Here is a 21,711-nt window from a genome sequence, read left to right as displayed (position 1 = left end):
ACATAGATGGCGCTAATAGAATTAAATCCATACGTTTTTTAGTTAGCCCTAATCCTAAAAATATGCGTGTATAAATTTGACAGCTGTCGGATCATTAGTTTACGAATTATAGCATTTTGGGTGAAGCAATTTTTGTTACTGTGAAAAAATGGATAAAAAGGAATTTCGCCTGTTGATAAAATACTGCTTTTTGAAGGGAAAAATGCGGTTGAAGCAAAAACTTGGCTTGATGCCGAGTTTCCGGACACTGCCCCAGGAAAATCAAGCATCAAGGATCGGTACCCTAAGTTTAGACGTGGTGAAATGAGCACTGAAGACGGTAAACGCAGTGGACGCCCAAAAGAAGTTGTTACCGACGAAAACATTTTAAAAATCCACAAAATGTTTCTGAATGACCGTAAATTGAAATTGAATAAAATAGCAGACACTCTAAAGAAGCTCTGTGCAAAGTGGATGCCGCGCGAGCTCATTTTTGACCAAAAACAACGACGAGTTGATGATTCGAACCAGTGTTTGAAGATGATCAAGCGTAATAAACTCGAGTTTTTGCGTCGATGTGTGACAATAGATGAAACATGGCTCCATCATGTCACTCCGAAGTCCAATCGACAGTAATCCAAGTGGCCTGCACAGGATGAAACCGGTTCAAAGCGAGAGAAAACGCAACAGTTGGCTGGCAAGGTTATGGCATCTGTATTTTGAGATGCGCATGGAATAATTTTCATTGACTACCTTGAAAAAAGAAGGACCATCAACAGCAACTATTACATAGCGTTATTTTCAATTGACCTATTAAAGCAAAATCAAAAACATTAATCAAGAAACGAGTTTCAGTCGTACTAATCCTTATAAATTTTAAAAACAACTGTACTATAAAAAAATTAACTACACCATACTGTTAGGTGCTTACGTATATATTCATCAGCGATATCTATAAGTGAAAACCCGAAGTATAAATACAAACAGCTGCTAAACCACCTAACCTAACCATTAAATTCGATGGTTTTTTACATTTCTCCGTATAAAATAAAATTTCTATTTATTTCCATTGCGTTTTTTTGTTTCCATATTGTTTATTTAGCTATTTTTAGTTTAGTTTTCTTGTCGTTTTGACGAATGTCGTCATTTCGCGACTTTAAAACAGTCCGGGGTTGATATAAAGGGAAGGAGGACAGACATAAAGTGTGTATATAAAATAATAATTAAATATTATGTGGCCTGGCATTACAAGTAGTGTGTAAATTGTAAATCCAAGTGTAAATAAAATAAAATTAATAAGACAAACAGGGGGGACTAAAATTATAAATAGTGTATATACAATTTAAAAATGGACACAAATTCAGGTCAACAAACACAACCATGACAAAGTAGAAACTAAATCCAGACCACACACACTAACACCGGCACCGAAGTAGTAATAGTGATTTGCTCAGCGACGCCTATCTCAGCATAGGTGAGACTCTATGAAGGAATTTCTAAAATTCTGTTGACCCATACATAGTCCTAAGCAGTCGTGGACCGTCGCCCAGTATGTTGTAGACTGAATGAAAATATATCTTCAAATAAAACTTCAAATGTCGCTCAAAATATCTTTAAAATATAAATATTTTTTTATTTTTTTATTTTATCACTTTTAACGTTATGAATACAACGAAACAGATGATAGTTGATAAAAAGAACAATAATAAATATAAAAAATAATACATAATATAAATCACACAAATATAGTGCATCAAAGTAACAGTGAGCTCAGGTCATCAAAATTTGTGTATTTTTTATATCGCAATATTGCCATATCAACTTTAACTTTTAGTTTATTTTGCATTTGACAAATAACAAAATTTTAATGAAACATTTTATCGAATATAATTTATTTCTATACATATATATCATCTAATGCATGTATATTCGACGGATTTAAACTACAGTTATACTACATATACTTCCAAAATGGTTTGTATTAGGGTTGTTTTATTATATTTGCATTGAACTCACCATCTATGATATAAAGTTCTAGGTGCGTTTTTTTATTAATTGGTTTGACTACACTTTTTGAGAGATTTTAATCACAATGCCCGTACTAATGTACAGTGCAGCTTCAACACACTAAACATTATTTCATTTATTATTTATTATTTAACAAAAACTTCAACAACTTAACGTTTAATAGTATCAATACTATATCTAATACTCTCTAAAACATTTTACTGGCTGTTTGAAGTAACTGATTAGAGACGCTTTAGAATCTGTTTCAGACTCAGACTATTTATTGGCTTTGGCATTTTTAATTAGAGTAATGACATATACTAAGCAGAGTTTTGAATTTATTCATAAGAAGTAAAGCTCCAAAACAACATTGCTGGTTTGTAACTCTAATGCTTATCACTAATATTTTGAAGAATTTCGCAGACATTTGACAATGAGGCGAATTTTATAACTGTATTCGGTTACATGTTCTGACAAATCAGAACGCACTGTATCTGTTTTTAACTATAATAAAATGAGAATGAAAAATACGGTCTGATTTTAAGACGAATTTACAAACCGCAGTTGGTAACAAATTCGACGTAGTAATGACGTGAATTCACTGCTATTTTGGAAGGACTTTAGTAAAGTATTTAATATAGCTATATTTGCATGTGATGATGTGACAAAGATATATATCATTTATTGATAAAAATATGTTTTTTGTATATTCTAAAGGCTGCTTTTACAAGTTTAGGTTCATCTGGTCTGGACCTATTACTACGTGGGCTTCGAACTGCAATCTTCGAGTGACCAATTTAGAGATCATATGGTCTTACCTAGCCTAACTACTAGCGTGGCAATTAGTACAGACTTTGTACTATATTACTATTTATTCTTTATTTGTCACAATTGTATTCTATATTTGTATATGATTTAATTAAATAATAAATAATTTATTACATAACTCATTCAGTTTAAATAAAATATAGCTTAAAATACCACTCGAAATATTTTAAAAATATAAATCATTTTTTGTAAATGTAATGTAATCATTTTAAATCTCATAAATACAGCGAACAAAATATTTAAACAATACTAGTTATTTCAAGTATTTCCGAAATCAATAAAATATCTGACGTTGTGTTTTATAGTGATACGCGTTTTTCGAGTACGAAAAAACCAGTACGAATTTAATGGTTCTTGAGAGAAAATTTAATCTACATTAAAACTCACTAAAAATACACCTATGATAACGTTAACAAAAGCGTAAAGTACTAATTTTAACATACAGTTTTTGTTTTGTTATATATATAATTAAAAATATGTGTTAATTAATAAGAAAACATGCAGCGTTTTTTCCTCCAATAACCGTTATAAAAGCTTTCATTTCAGTACATTTTATTTTGTAAAATAATAAATAAAAATAACGTATACCTTGGTGTATGTATGTACCACGTGTATCGAAAAATATTTACAAGTTTTTTCGAAAAAAACTACATAATTTTTGAAAAAATTGGAAAAATCTTTTTATTCGAAGTATTGGCCATTCGATTCTATACAAGATGTATATTACAAGTATCATTTAGGCAATTTATGGATGCCATCCCAAAAAAACTGTCTGTCTTCCGATCATACCTTTGAAGAAGCATTTCACAGAAAATTTTTCGATTTTCCATTTGCCTTCAATCAATTGTCATTCAATTGATGTGGCACCCATTTTCCATCTAATAACTCTTGCAGTTTCGCACCTTCAAACTTTTTCGGTCTACCAGAACGCACAACGAAACCACCACTGTTGAATTTTCTAAACCACGCATTACATGTTTTTGAGGTTAGATCAGACTTACCGTAAGTTTCTACTAAAAAACGGTCACGGCTTTTTTTGCTTAAATAAGAAAAGTAATGCGGGTCGCATGTTTTCAGGTACGAAACTTAACATTTTCAAGTAATTTCGCAAAATATAACATATATAGTTTGGAAGCTTGACGACAGTAGAATAAAATCATAAAGAAATAGAGATTTAACTTTATAGGAAATTTTGGGGAAATGTTTCGCGACGTCCAACATCTAGATGTCGCTACTTTTAACTTATTACTTGCTTTAATCGCTATGCTATAAGCCGCGACGCAATCTGATTGGCTCACTTCGTTTCTATGGTACGTTTGTTGTTTATTTATTTTGAATGTCATTTTCAGTCATAGAGTATATAATTATTAGTTCATTAGTATGTATAAGTAGGCGGTACAAAAAGTAAAGTGAATTATCGGTCTAGGAAGTGTTGTATACCCGGATGCACAGATATTTGGCTGTCATTAAAAAATGGTTGATAATGTTAAAAGTATTTAAGATAATTTATGATCGTTACAGTATATTTTGTTGTTGTAAGTTGGGGTAAGTTTAGTCATATCTATAAATATCAAATATTTATTTTTTTAATTTTAGAAATTAATCCCCTTCCGAAAAACGCTATGTAAATGGCTATATAATTTTCTTCTTGGATCACTAGTTGCAGCTTCAATAAAATAATAGCTCCTGAATGCAAATCTATTAAGAGAGTAAAATTTATTGCCCAAGCAAGAACAAATTTGTTAAAGTGTCATCAATTCAATAACTACCTTGAGGAATTAATTTCATTAAAGAAAAAAAACTATAATTATCCAAATAAATATATTTGCTTAAGGCTAGATGGTTTGTTTTGAATCTAGCCTATGGATTCGGGAGTACGACAGCTCTGAATACTTACATTCTAACCGGAGATGAAATGAAAATAGTCTCAGTAGGTCTTTGAGCTATCTCTTTTATTTTATTCAGCGATTTTGCCACGTCGATAATATAACAAAATTTTTATAAAATGTTTAAAAAAAAAGTATATTTAAAACCCTTCAATTGTACATTCCATAATGATCTTTCAGATAAAATATTAAAAGTAATAACAAGGTGGGCTATATAGTTTTAAATAAAACTCTGATAGATCCTATTAAATTGATGGCACTAAACAAATGTGAAAAAGGAAAAAGACGGAAGAAATAATTTTGATTTGCAATGTACCAAAGTTTTTTGTTTATGGTTTTATATAATTTTTTTTTGCTTTTGCAAGATGACGGATATTTAAAGACTTTTTGATCGGTCATATGCTGTTTTAACAACAAAAAAAGAAGATATTTTTGCATTCGATTATTACCATTGCTGAAAAATAATACCCAAAAAAGAACAATCCTATGTACATACAATCAGGTATCAAAAACGGGCCAAATTCTTCGAAAAAAACAAACCAAAACAATTCTTAAACACAACCATGCTCATTAAAACCGTTCAAAAAATATTACTCGACAATACTCGGAGATTGAAGATAGGAAGACCCTTTGAATCAGTGTAGATAATGACGTTATATGTATGTAAATTAAATTTAATATTAATATTTATAAAAAATAATAAAAAGTTTTTGAAACCATAATTTTATTATATTATATTACTTAATAAATTATACAAGAAAAAGATTAAAATTTTTAAAAATAAAATTAATGATTGTATGCATCCTCAAATCTTAGCAACATTATATACTCCTTGACCTATTCGAGAATATTATGCAACGGTTTTTTATTAAATAACAAAAGACGAGCATTTTTCATAATAAGTCTATATAAGTACAATACAAGCGTGACTTGGCAAAATTACTCAAGCACAATCACACGGATCAAAATTAATAAAACTTCTAAATAATTCACACATTAAACACGCTATAGATAAAAAACGTTACACAATGATTTTATGGTATAATAATTAGATAATAACAAAACAATAGAGCGAACTATACAAAGCAAAACAATTACAATTAAATATTTTTGCGGTAAATCGTGAAATGTATATATTTTTGAGGGCATTTATATATTAGACTCCATCTCAATTTATAATATAAAAAATAATAAAACTCAATATAAATATAATAAACTCTGTATATGTTTAAATAAGCTGATTAAAGTTTCTTTATAATGATTTAATTTTAGCAGTATATATATATATATATATATATATATATATATATATATATATATATATATATATATATATATATATATATATATATATATATATATATATATATATATATATATATATATATATATATATATAGAGTATAAAAACCGTATTGATTTTCTTGTCAACCCAATACATAACAATATCTTCCTATCCACTCAGAAACATAGATATTAAACCTCTTATGAATAATAATAGTAGTTATTGATATAACTTACAAAACGCCAGCTGAACTTCAGCATAATCATAGAAGAAAATTAAAATCATGTAGAAGATAATTAAAAATATATTAAATATGTAATGTAGTGTTTATCAAAAGCAATCATATTAATAAACAATCTTGTGTAATTACTAATTCAATAAAGCTGTGTTTTGTAGTAAATCATCAATATTTATTTTATTGAAATTTATATATCTTTATAGACGTTTCTATATTAGAGTGCGTCTCAATTTATGATAAACTCTGTATATGTTTATATTGCACACAAAACCGAAGTAAATAATTAAGTGCAACATTCGGAAATATCTAACTACAGCTATATTATTAAATATAACAGTGTACTATTAAGTAAAACAGTACAGTTAAGTTGAAAAGAAATGGATAATGCTGGTTAAGTTGAAACTACATTATTTCATACTATGGTTTTTCACAATTTTATCACATTTTTGGGCTTACCTATATTATGTGTCGTTAATGTTACTGATAAATAGCCATTTTGGAATATATTATTATTATTTATACAATATATTTATATATATATATATATATATATATATATATATATATATATATATATATATATATATATATATAATTTCACCAGTTCATTCAAACTTCAACAAAAGTTAAGACATGCCTATAGACATTGGTAGAAATCGGCTCACTTGAACCCTTACACCGCTATGAATCAAAACCACATATGGCCGGCTTGATGATTTATGAATGTTCTAGGCAAAAGAGTGTAAAATCCGACAAGGGAAATGATTCCAGGCAAGCCAGTAACCAGGCTGGGTAAGACCGGATGTCTTCTGGGATGATTTCTAAAGTTGGTCACTCGCCAGTCGGTAGGCTTAATGCTGAGGACCGTGGTTTGGAACCCACGTTAAACTTTAGGCCCAGTCCAGATCAACCCATAGTTGGTAAAAGGAGACTTTAAAATATATATAAAAAACACATATGCTGTTTTAACTACAAAAAAGAATATATGTTTACATTAGATTATCACAGCTGCTGCAAAATAAACGCCAAATAGCAGAAGAAATAGAATAATCCAATGTACAGGAAATCATGGATCGAAAACGGACCAAATGTTCCAAAAAACACAGCAAAACAATGTTTAAACACGACCATACTCATCGACACATCTCATAACCGTTCAAAAATATTACTTGACCATAGCTGACTATGAGATTGAAGATACAAAAACCCCTTGAATCGGTGCAAATAATGACGCTATATATATATGTAAATTAAAGTTAATATTAATGTTCATAAATAATAATACAATGTATTTTAAACATTATAAAATTATACGCCTTATCAATCTATTAAAAACAAGAATTAAAATTTAATTTGAAATAAATGATTGTATGGATATCAAATATTAGTAACATTATATACTGCTTAACCTATTCGAGAATATTATGCAACCGTTTTTTATTAAATAGCAAAACATAAATATTTTTGATAATAAATGTATATAAGTACAACACAGCTGTGACTTGGCTAAATTACTCAAGCACAATCACACGGGTCAAGATTTCTACATAAACAACTCACACACATTAATAAAAATCTTAAATAATTCACACATTAATCACGCTATAGATAAAAAATATTACACAATGATTTTATGGTATAATAATTAGACAATAATAAGACAATACGGGGTATTATAAAAACCAAAACAATTACAATTAAATATTTTTAGTAGTAAACCGTGGTATCTTACAGTATCTCGGTGTTTATCCAATATTTATTTTATTCACATTTATATATTTTTAAAGACGTTTATATATTAATTTCCGGGTCAATTTATGAAAAACTATGTATATGTTTCTATTATCCTCCAAACACAAGTAAATAATTAAGGGCAACGTCCTCAAATATCTAAGTATTGCTATATTATAGAATATAACAATATTAAATTAAATAGAAATGAGTAATTCTGTTTAAGTCGAATCTACACCATTTTATATTTAGTTCATTCGCCATTTCATCAGAATTTAGGGCTTACCAATATTATATGTTCTTAGTTGATAATCTTTATTGATAAATAGCTATGTTATAATATATTGTTATTATTTGTACGATAAAAACAATTTTATCGGTTCATTCATACATCAACAAAATGTAACACATACCTATCGATATCGGTAGAAATCGGATAACTTCAACCCCTACACCGCTACGAATCGAAAACAAACACAAACCGTTTCAGTATTAGTGGACGTATACCCGAACGGAGCATGACTTGATTAAATCGTCCGTATACATCATTTACAAGCGGGGAATCTTATCTGAATAAAATATCTCACCGAGTACGGATTTAAGGTGATGTTAATTAGTTAATTGATGAACAAGAACGTAATGCCGACGCCTGTTATCAACGATTATCGGTTCAATTGCCCAAAAGTAGTGGATCAAGGTTGGACTAGACCCCAATTAAACCAATGCGTTTAGTCTTGATAAATGATGCACGCGATGGAACCCTGCCCTTGTCAACGAAAGTATGAACTCGATACGAAGAAACCGGTCTTTTGATCATTTACGGGAGAATTGACGGTACCGTCTCAGTTTGTCAGATAATCGGTACTGGACAGCACGAGAACCTTTTTCCATTTCGCGCCACTAATATTAAAATATATTCCAAGGCTAACTACAATTATTAATGCAAAACGACGCGGTATGAGTTATCGGGAAAACAAAACAATATCGAGACCCATCGCGGACAATTTTGTCAAGCTCTCTAGAATGGAGAAAGTATTTCTGATTAATATTAACAAGAAAAACGAAAGTTTTTTAAAATATCAGGTATAAAATGAATTTTCAATGTCTCATAATTGATTGAATTGAGACTGAATCGAGTCATGGTCACCTAGGCTCACTATAAGGCCATATCTTCGAAGAATTTGAAAGGTTCATTAAAATACAGCCGGCAAAAAATAGTTTATATACGCCAAGTTTAGATAATATTATTTCAAATGAAATGTAGTGACCTACATTCTTATAAACCTTAATTAAATTGACAAAAAAATGAGAAAAGGCTCAAACAGATTTGATTAACTTATGTTTACATATGAAAAATCAACTTTATTTTATAATAGATAACCGTAATTACTAATTTTTTGTCAATCCTATACCATTCATAGTGTACTATACATGCGAAAGATATGCCAACCATTTGGTGACTTAAAAATAAACAATTTTTTGATAAAAGGATTATCGTCCAAGATAAACATTTTATTATAGAGATGATTAAAGATTTTTTGTAAATATTAAATTTTAATATAAAAACTAATATAACACTATATAAACTCTAATGATTTTCTTGAAACTCAGAAAAATAGTTAATAAACATCTTGTGAATAGTAATAGTTTGATAATGATGACAAAATTTCAGCTTAACTTCAGCATAACCATTGCAAAAATTAATTAGAAATATATTAAATATGTAATGTAATGTATGTCAAAAGCAATCATATCAATAAATTTTCTTGTGTAATTACTAATTGAATAAAGCTGAATGTTAGACAGGTTTGCGGACGTAATACTTATCTTTTAATGTTTATTGATTATTATCTGTTAAATATATGACTTGTCTCGATCACCACATCCATAATTGTGCAAGGAGTTTCAGACAATTTAAATATAATAAAAGATTGCACAAATGCAAAGGACCAAATGGAAGCGCTGAGAGGAGTATTCGTTCGAACGATTCACGTATGATTCGGGACGGGACGGAATTAATACACCACTTATGGCCTTGGAACAAAAGAGAAATTTTATTTTGATCCCTGGTAATGTATACCCACTCGATACAAGTCACAGCGTCCTTTACTAACTTTTCTTCCTGGCTTTTGTATCAAGACAAGTCATATATTTAACATTATCCCCTTATAAAATAAATAATACGCACCCTTAGAAAAAATAGGTCGAATGTCTGCACTATATCACTAGAACTGCCACCATAAAACTTAAGTAGATATAATACATTTTGGTCTCACACTACAGCATTATATAGGAATCGGAAATTGAGACAATTAAAGTAAGCGAAACACAAAAATTACTGGAATATCTTCCACACTTATATATATGTTATTAAAAACAATGTTACATGTGAGGGAATGACCTATAATGTAGCGTTAACGGCCTTCAGAATGAGTGTACTAACGAACGCGACTCATAAACATTAAAGTTTCTTTCACTGGGTGTATCTTATCGATCAATTGTTTCCCAAAGCACACTTGCACATTTTCTACTCAAGCGTAAAAAGTAGAACCGACGACGTCGTTTCACCAGATTCTCGGATTTCTTTCCAATCTAATCGTTACAGTGCGAGACGCGATTTTAATGTCTGTCACAATATGTTTTTGTGGTTGTCACATGATTATTATTACATGTTATTGGATTAATAAAAGAATACACAATAAATAAACCTATTATTTTTACATAACTAAATGACATTGACAAAGGAATATACAAATTAAATCATAAGATACGTCAAATATATCAAGATACTTTTAATAAACCCTCGTAAACATACGTATAATTAGCAAACGATATTATTATGGAATGCAGGTTAATTATCGCAGTTCATATTTTTTGCATTTCATTGTACAAAATTCCAATGAATCATAATATTCTATGAAAAGCAATTAATATAAACCACTGTTTAGAAATTAATATAAATATAGTAATAAAATAATGCATTTCTAATTATTTTCAGTGAGACAGAAAACAAAAGTAAGTTTTATATATTATTAATGAGAAAAATCATAAAATATTCCTTACCTGAAGACGTACATTGCAATTGTATTATAATTTATTTAAGGTCCAAATATACGTTCTTCACTTCCTGGATTTCTTTCAAAGTAAGGTACCCACATCTGTAAATAAACATAATACACATAATAAACATAAATAGTAAAAAATATGTATGATAAAATCAATAACACGATTTCAAAATACTATGCAACCAAACATACTATTTTCTTCTTTGTTTAGGCAATTATAAACATATATAATATTAATTAATAATAATTCTAGTTAAATAAATAATCTAATTTTTTAATATATTTAATGCAAGTAATCATGTTTACTATGATATGAATGAATTCTATAACTTTGTACTTTAAATATATTAATGTGGAATAACCTTTACAAGTTTGACTTTTGCCGGGAAAGCAAACGTCATATTCAAAAATTATTTACGTTTCTTAGCTGTTTTGTTGACCACGATAACTTTTTGAACAATACGAGGTTTTAACCAGAAATTTTAGTGCCATATCACCAGCAAGCTCGTTTTTGTTTTTTGTCAATGTCATTTTCGTTATTTTGAACCATTTAAACATCAAATTACATGTGTTTATTTGAATACTCAATATGAGTCAACGTAGTAAACAATCCAGTTTAAATTATCCATGTTCGGACATTTCTACAAAAGCACCCCGAAAAGATAGACAACGATTTACAAAACCTTCTACGCCAGTAAGTTGTATTCATAAATCTAAGGATAGACATTCGGAAAAGTATGATGTGAATCAACACCTTTTAAAAGGAACTAGTGTAAAACAACAAAACATTACTTCAGGTCTAATTGGAATTGTATATCTGTATTTTATAAACGTATTTGATATAATTACTATTCAGGTAATTCTACACCTACCAATGTTCTTCAGTATAGTGCATCGGATGAATCAGCTGTTGTAGAAGTTACATTAAAAACCTCAAATCCTCCCAAACAACGATCCAAATCAACAGTGAGTGATCGTGAACCATGGGGTCAGTTGCTTAAGAAACAAAAAAGTAAAGACAGTGATTCGGTATTTGGAACATTTGATCCTTTACGGTCCTTACATTTTTTGTCAAAAGAACTACAGATACATGTAGAAACACTTTACCCAGGTAAGAAATATATAGTAACGTCTATTTACTTGTACATATTAAGCAATTTTTAGAAGAAAAAAATATTCAAGAAATTATAAAAGCCATGCAGATGGCTCTAAAACGAGTGCCACCTGAAGTGGCATCTACCATACATTTACAACAAAGTATTGGTTTACTACCAGGAATGCAGAAAAGTGTTAGTCAGAAATCCATGGACTGTTGTGGATCAGTGAGATTATTGCAGAAAAATATTATCCATCACTGGTTTAAATACTGATTATTATAGGACAGACCATATCTGATTACTGAGCACAAATCGGTTCAAACTCATATTTCTAGTGAAAAAGAAGAAGTAATTAAAATGCAAAGGATTATGGAAGAGAGTACAATAAAACTAGAAGAAAGTTGTAGACAATTAGAAACCATATGTACACAGTTAAAAAATGAAAAGCTATATTTGGAGACTCAGCTACAAAATGAGAGGGACAGTATTGAATTTTTTAGGAAAAAAATCGGTGATTTGGAAAATTTAAATGTAAGTCATAATTTTTCAGATAATAAATTATGTTAAAACCTTCGGTCTCTTCGCCTATTTAGAAGGACTTGTCGCATACCCTTTACAAGAAAGACGAAGAAATAGCAGGCTTAAAATCTAACCTACAGGGCATGGAACAGAAAATCGAACAAATCGACTTGAACAAAAACGAGGTGAAAATCATATTGACCGAGTTAAAACAGTCGAAATCGACCCTGGAACAGGAATGCGTAAAGTTGAAGCATCAGCTGCGACTGTGTGCGATTGAGAAGGAGAAGTACCTGGCTATATTGGCAGTGCGCGATCGACAAATCCACGAGATCCGGAACGAGATGACGCAGCTGCAGGAGGTTGTGAACAATCAACTAGTGGAGCTTCACAGTAATGCCCTCGCAGCTATGCCAAGCAACAGCAAGCTAACAGGTAATTTTTCTTTTTTTTGAGAGACTAGGACTTAATTCTTATAATCTTTTCGCCTAAAGAAAATTTAATCGGAGATATTGGCATATCTTATGTTGGAGCTAAATATGTTTTACTGTTTTCTAAAATCTCTATTATATATACAGGTGTGTTCAGAAAATTATGGAAGTTTTTTTTTAATTAATTTGATGTATTCATATGCACTAATGTTATGCACATTTCAAATTAGTTTCATTTTCAAGTATATGGCATTATTATTATGCAAAAATCATTAATTATTTTTTAAATCTTGAATGAGTTGTGATCATTCATAATTAGTTTCTTCATTTTGTTCACATTTTGGTGTTCTAGAGCGACCCCTATGCTCATGATCTTCAATATCTCCATGGCCCTTTTAAAAATGTTTATACCTCTCTTAAACACTACTCTACTCACAGTAGGTTCACCAGAAGCAGTATTTATTAGAAGCACCGATAATCGGCTTCTTTAATGTTCCTCAGATTGTTTTATAGTTCATTGTATTTCTGGGCTTATTTGGACTCTATAAATCAAGTGTTAAAAATACTGATATTAGAAGTGGTAAAAAATATCAATATTTATAAAATATATTGATATAATGTATAAAGATTTATTAAACAAGTACCAAAAAGGAACTTGAGTCAGGAATAATCCTTAGAAGTCAAGGCAGAGTTTAGACACCGTGAATATAGTCGTGTATATTACAAATAAGTATTATATACAAAATAACGAATACAATTATTAATTTAATACTATTTTGAATATGTAATAATAAAAAGGCGCAAGTATAGTCAGTACACTGGGTGCATGAAAGGTTCCTTCGAGTTGCAATAGTGTCTTTACGTTTTGCAACGTTTGTCAGGCAAAATGAAAACGTTGCATCAATTACCCGCTATTGTTAATTCGTTGAAACTTCTTCCAATAGTTCCATTTTCATTCGTTCTAAGAAAGCATGGATTTGAGAATATGCATTCTTTTTTAATTTAGCTGGTCTTAATTCTGCTATGTTTACTTGGGAGCAAAGAAGCCGCGATAGAGAACACATTTTAATAATACATCGTAGTAATAACTTTCTTTCATTCTGTATCTTTCCAAAGTCATGTAAACATTTTTCAAGTATTGATTCATTAATTCCTAGCCCGCCCTCAAGTTCTTTACGCATGTGAGCTGGTTTTATGTCCAATAATACTTGTATTTTTTCTGCATATTCTCTTTTCTAGTTACCTAGTATATTTTTTACCACTGACATCAATTACATAACTAGAGCTTTTAAACCGCTGATACAAAACTCAGCAACTATATAGCAACAACGAAATATCATGTATATTTCATCAGAAAAGTATCATGAATTGATCAATTATACACCAAACGTTTATTTATCCAAATTTATTGCATCACATTCAAACCGAGATAATTCACTTATGTCAATGAATAATCCAATGGTCATTTTTTCAGTCATCATTTTTTATTGAAGTTTTTGGCAAGAAATCCGTCCACAGTGAGGGTCTTGTGAGATGGTGCTTTACCGTATTAAAAATCCAAATGTTTTCTTACCACAAATCTATTCTGAACTATAATGTTAACTTCAGTGGAACTAAACTGAAGTCTCTCACCACCTTTGACTGCACTGTATCGCTCATCTTGCAACTCGATTGCGAAGCTTAAGACAAATTCTTTGCATTATGTTTTTATCTATAGTAAAAGTCGTACCACCTAGCGACAAAAAAAGCAATCGTTAAGCAGGCTTTTCAAATCTGAAAAACTAGTGGACGTCTAAAATAATCTCAAGTAGTAGTAAGCCATAACTTTGGTAGGTCTCTAAATAAACAATCCAAAGAGTAAATTTTGTTTTTTTAGCTGATGGAAAATTTAAGGACAACGATTGGGCTTCGCCCAGTAAAGACAATAACGTGTGCGACACGGATAATATTAAGAAGGTAAATAAAAGATCATGTTCACTTGGTCAGGTCACCATCCTTTTGCAATGTCATCTAACATCCGACTGTATATGAGACCTGGTATGTATTCCATTTTAGGTTAGAAACGACTGCCTTGATCAAAATGATCCGGTAGAATCGGATACCAACGTAAACATTAGGGATATGTTCAGCGAGATAAAAAGGCAGGCCATGGCATTATCTGACGATCGAGATTAACTTTGTCGTTTTTTGTCGATAATTTGTTTGTTTTCCTATTTATGTTTCAATAAATGATTTATGGTTGATCGTTATTTGATTGACGCTAGCTATTGTTTTTGTTATTACGACCTTAAAATAAAAACAGTTTAACGATATTATGGATGTTGTTTTATTATAATGTTTTGTTATAAAAAAGTAATCCACCTTTTTAACGTTTGCTCCATATATTTGTGGCCGTAAAACTTGACACTAGTCAATAGATTGACTAATAAATGTTTTCAATTGAATCTATAATATTTCATATTTATGCACTCATAGTAACCATTATCATGTTAAAATAACTAATTCAATCTGATCTGAAAATCAAAATGCCTGTGTGTTCAATTTCAATCGTTTTTGTTTTTTTTGCGTTTTCATTTGCGTAGTTTCTTATTTACTTGTCTAATAATAGACTGAATCAGAATGAAGATTGTCTGCTTTAATGATATTTCAATGAATGGTTTAGGTATTATAACTTGAAGTAAATAATATTAGTATTAGAAGAAAATATTAGCAGATTGTTAACACTGTAGGATCATTAGTGCCTATAATGTGTAAAAAGATAACCCGCGTTTTTTGCATGTTAAACATGCTAAGGTTTTGTTTGTTTGATTTGTTGGTTTTAGCATGTATCACAAAACATCAGAAGTTTCTTCAGTGCGATAGCCATTTTTGCAGTATTTTAAAACGAACAATATCAATATGATAATATCAGTCTTCATTTTAGCTTTACAAGTTTCTTCAAATTAATCATATGAACTTTCTAAAAATAATGACATTCAGCTTAAGAAGATATTAAAAACTCAAAAGTTAGCAAACAATAATCACGTAGAAAAATAGCCATTTTCAGTTGGTTTTTAATATAACTAATAAATAATAAATTTTAATACAGTAGATGTAGACTGCGTGATAAAACATGGTTTGCCAACATATGACAAAAGGCACCAATGTATTTTTGTCAGGTGGTATTTTTTTATATTGTCCAAGCCTTTTAGAATTATCAGTAATTTATATATGATGAAATGATCCATAAATTCAAGGAGCACTGTTTTGTATTCCCTAGCTATTTATTGTGCATCTATTTATACTTTTTTCTTGAAAAATTTATGATGTTTCTACATTTTCTTATATTTCATAATATCATCGCCAAATATGTCTAATTTTACATGTGGCTTCTTTTGCTTTTAACTGATTTTTTTTAAATCACTCGTAGAAACTTGACTGAATGAATAATATAAGAAAAATGAATCTATAATCAGAAAACAATAAAGTGAGACATTTATACTGTGATAGTATAAATTTACTTCAACAAATTTGGATTTTGTTATAGTAAAAGAAAGAGATTGCTTTTTATATAACATATAATCTACATAAACATAATAAACACAATTTTAGGGTATATTTGTAAAACTATTTGGATAGATATATTTTTTTTATTCATCTATCAACTTGACATTTACCAAGGCACGCCTAGACACAATTGAAATCCAGGCTTTTGTAGTTTGTACCGTAATATATACAAACATGATTCGACAAATCGGGATAGCAGAAATCATTACGTCTTTTGTTTTTAATTGTTTTATATGGAGAATCGCAATACTATACGCTATTCAAATGCACTTAATTGCTATAGGTTTCTTTGACATGTTAGTGTTGGTTTATATTTCTAACTAGATGGGTCACCGAAGACTTCGGGCTCAAAAATATTTGAGACCTTGAAATTGGCCATTTCTAAAATAATTTTGACACTTTAACGTCAACTGTCAGGCCTATAAAGGCCGACTTGATTTAATGCGTTTGGTTTTACGGAAATATACCTGTACTTGAACTGGTTATCGATAAAGCATTGTGTTTATTTTTAATATACTATTGGCTAGATTGTTTTTGTTGCATGCTTGCTATTTTGGCACTCGCCAAGAGTCTACGGAGCATTATTATACACTAACTAACCTTTCTAACTACGAGCGATAAACCAGGGTAGCAGGAGTCAGGGCGTTCTTTGTTTTTTTTTATTAATTTGTACTCGTTAGAGATCGTTATTTTTAACTGCAGTTATGTGGGCTAGCAGGTCATCAAACCTGGTAATCTACGCACGAATATTTTGGGGTAAGAAACAATGTATGTTTATTGTTGGTCATAATTTGTTAAGCTACGATGCTCCGGTCGTTTAATTTTTTGTGGGGGTATTTGATTATGGAATCGAATAAATTACTGTAATATTTAGTTTCGATAAATGATGAGTATTATTATTATGTTGGGACTCCAGTACAGGGTTCTTTTTTCGGATCTTACAGCGATGTGCGGACTGAAAAGCAAAGCGTGCGTGCTATAACGACCAACACAAAAGCAACAGAGCTACCGTACCTGCGAAAATTATGATAAAGGAAGGTGGTGGCGGTGGTCTACGTCCTGAACTCTAACGGGCCACGGCAAACCTTGTTCCTGCAACACATCCTGCGGCCGCAACTACACACACGCACGCACCAGTGTCACTTCATCCAGCCCCCAAAGTCGGGAAAGTGTCGACGACGCCCCAAGTGAAACGTACACAGGGCACAAGGCAGCAGGTCCGTTGTCGGGCTGTGGCTCGACGTTCCGCGCACAATCAATAGCCCGCCGGCCGGGCCACACTAAGTCTCGTCCCCGTGCGGCAGAGTCGCGCCCTTATGCCGTGCGACGTTGCCGCGTCGCGAACCATGGCGAAATAGGTCAGATTTTGCGCTCAAAACGTCGCCATTACGGACCGTGTCGCGCGTTTTACCATTGTATGATGCTCCTTCGGCTACAACCACTAGTATCCAGGACCCTAGACAACTTTATTATTCTTGCTGTTTTAATTATTTTTTTACATCTTACATTAGATATTCTTAATACAATCTTATTTTACCAATTAATTTATTACTACTATTCTGTTTCCTTTGCATTAATGAACAAGCAAGGCGAGTACGGGATTGGAGTATATATTTCTCAAATTAAAATAAAGCTAATCTACTTAAGCTAAAGTTAAGAATACACTTATACACTAAACAAGTTCGTGTAGTTTGGTTCGCTTCAATCTTCTGATTTACTGCGTGTTCTCCATTAACTGTATTGCTTCCTTGTTATTATGTTTTAATGCAAAACCCTGGATCACTTCGTATATCAATTTTATTTCAAGGTCATTTCGCCCAACGCAAAATTAACATGGACGGATTTGGAGCTATTAAGCCGTTTTTTCGAGTCTAGACCATTTTTAAATCTCGTTGACCGCTACTTGTACTTTTTCTGCAGTAGTTTTTCTACAAGTACTGTTTATTTTGTTGTTCCAATATATGATTCCAGCAGTCGACAGTAAGTAATTCTGCGGTAGCAATTTGCTCATTTTGTAGATTAATCCCAAATAGTCCCCTGGTCAAAAGCTTATGAGAGGTCCAGGAATATTTCAGGATAGTATTGCTTTTCTTTGAATGCCTTTTGAACAACCGCAGTTACTCCGTGCACTTCATGTCAAGTGGTGATTTCGAAAGCCAAACGAAAAAATCCGAAATACGTTTCAACAGCAGTTTCTCAAATTATTTCGATATCGCAGGTAGCACCGAAATAGGCCTGTAGGACAACTTTTTCTGTCGGTTTATCAGGTTTGTTAAGCATAATTATTCAAGCAATCTTAAGACATTCCGGAACATGCTCCAGTCTCAAACAGCCATTGAATATATATGTCAACATAATTATTGCTTTTTGTGGCAGATCTTAATAACCCAAGTAAAATATCACCAATTCCAGGAGCCTTTTTAGAATTGAGATTATTATCAATTTCTGTGGCAACTTCCATCAGAGAAATAAGATTTACAGCTACATCGGGCTGATAAACAGTATATATATCTATAGTAGATTCTATATCATTCGGTCGTAATACGTTAGCTAGATTCTGCGAACAATTCAGCTTTTTCGTCGTTGCGTCGAACCCATTCATTTTGACCATTTTTAATAGGCGGTCTAATTAACTAGTCTTTAAATCTCCGAGTTGCTTTTCATAGAGAGTAATCTTTGTCTGCTTCCGGACTTAATTTACTTACATATTCTACAGTCTATCCTAACTTATTCTAAAGCACACGCACATTTAACTGTTTGGCGAGTGCATTGGGATACAACAGTAGTCATTCAGGATATTTTGCACTAACACTTTCGATTACACTCGTTATAGATTCATAACAACTTAATGTTTAATAAAACAATCGGTTTGACGGACCATGTTAATGCTGGCTATTGAGCGTCAAATAAAACCTTTCGAAGACTAGTCTAAGTCAATGTAAGTCTAGTCTAAGTCAATGTAAGTCTAAGCTATCGATATACAAAAAACTGGACAGTTTTAATATTATTTAATGCCTCTTCAGTTTCAATTATTGTGACACCAAAAGTTTTTTTGATGACACGATTATTTTTTTATAACACACATCATTTTGTGACAAGAAACACATTAATATATAACTTAATTATATTATTATCTTCTTTGACGCTTCTTTATGTGTGTATTGTTCATTTTTTTAAAATTTATTTATTACATTGTTATTAGTCATTGGCTACTAACCTAGAATTTATATTTACATTAACTTAAATCTAAGTATATATATCGGAGGAGGACCCACCGGCCCTATCTTAGACTCTGGTGTAATAATGTTTATATATTAACACTACTGTTTTTCTGTAAATGTACCTCACTGCACTACACAAGATCAAATGATTTGATTCTTTCGAGTCTGTATCCTGTTCTGATTTTATCCAAGAGTTGCATTACTTCGCTATTGAGATGAGAATGGAGTCTGTACTATTGTAGAGTAGGCTTCCTCATGTTTAACTCTAAACATCCTGACTGTAATGTAAGATTGTAAGTCTCCTTGAAATCTCTTGATTTCTTGGGTACTGATTGTTTATTTACATGATTTTCTTGGTCTACAGTACTTCTCAGGACTTTGTTTTGGATAATTTATTTTTATATTGGTTTTCGCGGAATATCTCAATAGTTGTATTCGGTATGTCTGATATAAGTTTCTGATTAAGTTTTATATATATTTATTATGTACTGATAATTGTGATTTTCTTCCAATTAACCAATACATTTTCCTATTTTTAACTGCAGTTCTTTCCTTTCCGTTTTTACATATTCCTTCCAGCGAAGTTTTGCATCAAGTTTCATTCCGAGATACTTAGCGTTGTTGCTATATGGAATGATATTATTATTTATTGTTATTGGTGGCTGAGCCGTCTTATTATACGTGAACTGCACATGCACAGATTTATTTTCCAAGTCTGGGTCCAGTTATTTATATTGTCACTTGCCTATAATTTTTGTGTGGCTTCTTCACTATTACCTCCGACAGCAAGAATCGCAATGCCATCAGCGAATGTAGCCATCGTGATATTTTCCATTTGTTATATATTACGTGTGTTGTGTGGGTAAAGAATTGGCCCCAATAAACATCTTTGTGGTACACCTGCTTTAGCTTTTTTATTGTACAGTAGGCTTCCTCATATTTAACTCTAAACATTCTGACTGTAGTGTAAGATTTCAACAGCTCAGTAAATATTATTAACGATAAAACCAAGAAAGACCAAAAAACATTAACATTAAAGGTCATTGAAATCGCTTTAATCCAACTATATTTCGTCAGTGGAAAGAACCGCTTTTTGATAATGTTCTAAATTTTAAAAACCCTTTTAGTACTAAAGTATTTACCAAGTAAACCAAAATTAGTACTACGTGTACGCAATACTTTTCAATATTATAATAATGTATAATGATGAGTTGCAATTTATAACATAAACATTTCGTTTTTGCTCAATATAAATGTATCTATGTTAACTTAATCCAACAGCCAACATATTTAACACGAAAAGAATGTAAGTTAAGTTATTTTAACATTTGAGCTAATATTTTTGTCATGTTGTATTTTTTTATATAGTAGTATTTCCTCGGATTTTCTATGGACACAAGTCTCATTGATTGATGATAAAAATCATTATTTTAGCTACTTAATATAAATTAAAAGATACTTATTATATCTTATATGTTCCTCATAATTTTAATATAAAACAGAACGTTAGGAGTACGCGAATATCAAGATAGAACAAAATCGTCATTTTCAAGTAAAAAAACGTAAATCGTGCTAGGCTGTCTGCAACCCTGACGATCGGCTACGGCCGCCGTCTCCCGGAATTGACCGATAATTTTCTGGGTTGCGCATCAGTTGGAAATTGCAGAAAATAGCGGAGATAAAATCGCCCAGCTAACACCAATAGAATGCACGTGAGGGGTGGTGTGTTATTGTTCTTATTGTCGAGGCGATGTTGGTAGAAATGGTAAAAAAACCTTTTTATATTACAATGTCGATTTCGTTTTATCGCCCTGCCGGTATAGGCGATAATGGTAGTCGAGACCAACGGAAAAATAAACAAAAATACGACCGTCCTAG

At 31.1% G+C, this 21,711-nt stretch overlaps 2 protein-coding genes across 26 annotated transcripts in view; one reads left to right on the top strand and one right to left on the bottom strand.

Moving 5' to 3' along the window:
* Nucleotides 1–17,870, bottom strand: part of Glut1 (Glucose transporter 1) — a 75,054-nt gene extending 57,184 nt beyond the window's left edge. For 3 of the 24 annotated variants that reach the window (XM_076407660.1, XM_076407658.1, XM_076407661.1), the window contains exon 1: nucleotides 11,018–11,104. The gene's annotated coding sequence lies outside the window, so the exon portion shown is untranslated. Of the gene's footprint in view, nucleotides 1–8,367; nucleotides 8,822–10,142; nucleotides 10,488–11,017; nucleotides 11,128–17,626 lie in introns of those variants that run through there. The other 21 variants (XM_076407665.1, XM_076407669.1, XM_076407672.1 and 18 more) reach the window with 14 other exon arrangements.
* On the top strand, nucleotides 11,139–15,315 carry LOC143198450 (uncharacterized). Of its 2 annotated transcripts, none has more exons than XM_076407678.1 (7): nucleotides 11,139–11,816; nucleotides 11,876–12,130; nucleotides 12,184–12,341; nucleotides 12,399–12,647; nucleotides 12,710–13,070; nucleotides 14,943–15,022; nucleotides 15,122–15,315. In XM_076407678.1, the coding sequence occupies exons 1-7, from the start codon at nucleotides 11,609–11,611 to the stop codon at nucleotides 15,239–15,241; spliced, it is 1,431 nt and encodes a 476-aa protein (XP_076263793.1). In that variant the 5' UTR covers nucleotides 11,139–11,608; the 3' UTR covers nucleotides 15,242–15,315. The 2 variants fall into 2 exon arrangements, with proteins under 2 accessions (XP_076263793.1, XP_076263794.1); XM_076407679.1 differs by having other exon boundaries at nucleotides 11,470–11,713; nucleotides 11,905–12,130.
* Nucleotides 17,871–21,711: the final 3,841 nt, after the last annotated feature.

Source organism: Rhynchophorus ferrugineus, unplaced genomic scaffold (assembly GCF_030347505.1).
Source record: "Rhynchophorus ferrugineus isolate W39M unplaced genomic scaffold, kcgeb_rfMv2 rfM6, whole genome shotgun sequence".
Lineage (NCBI taxonomy): Eukaryota > Metazoa > Arthropoda > Insecta > Coleoptera > Curculionidae > Rhynchophorus > Rhynchophorus ferrugineus.
Note: the sequence above shows the minus strand (reverse complement) of the source record. Positions and strands in the feature narration are given on the sequence as shown.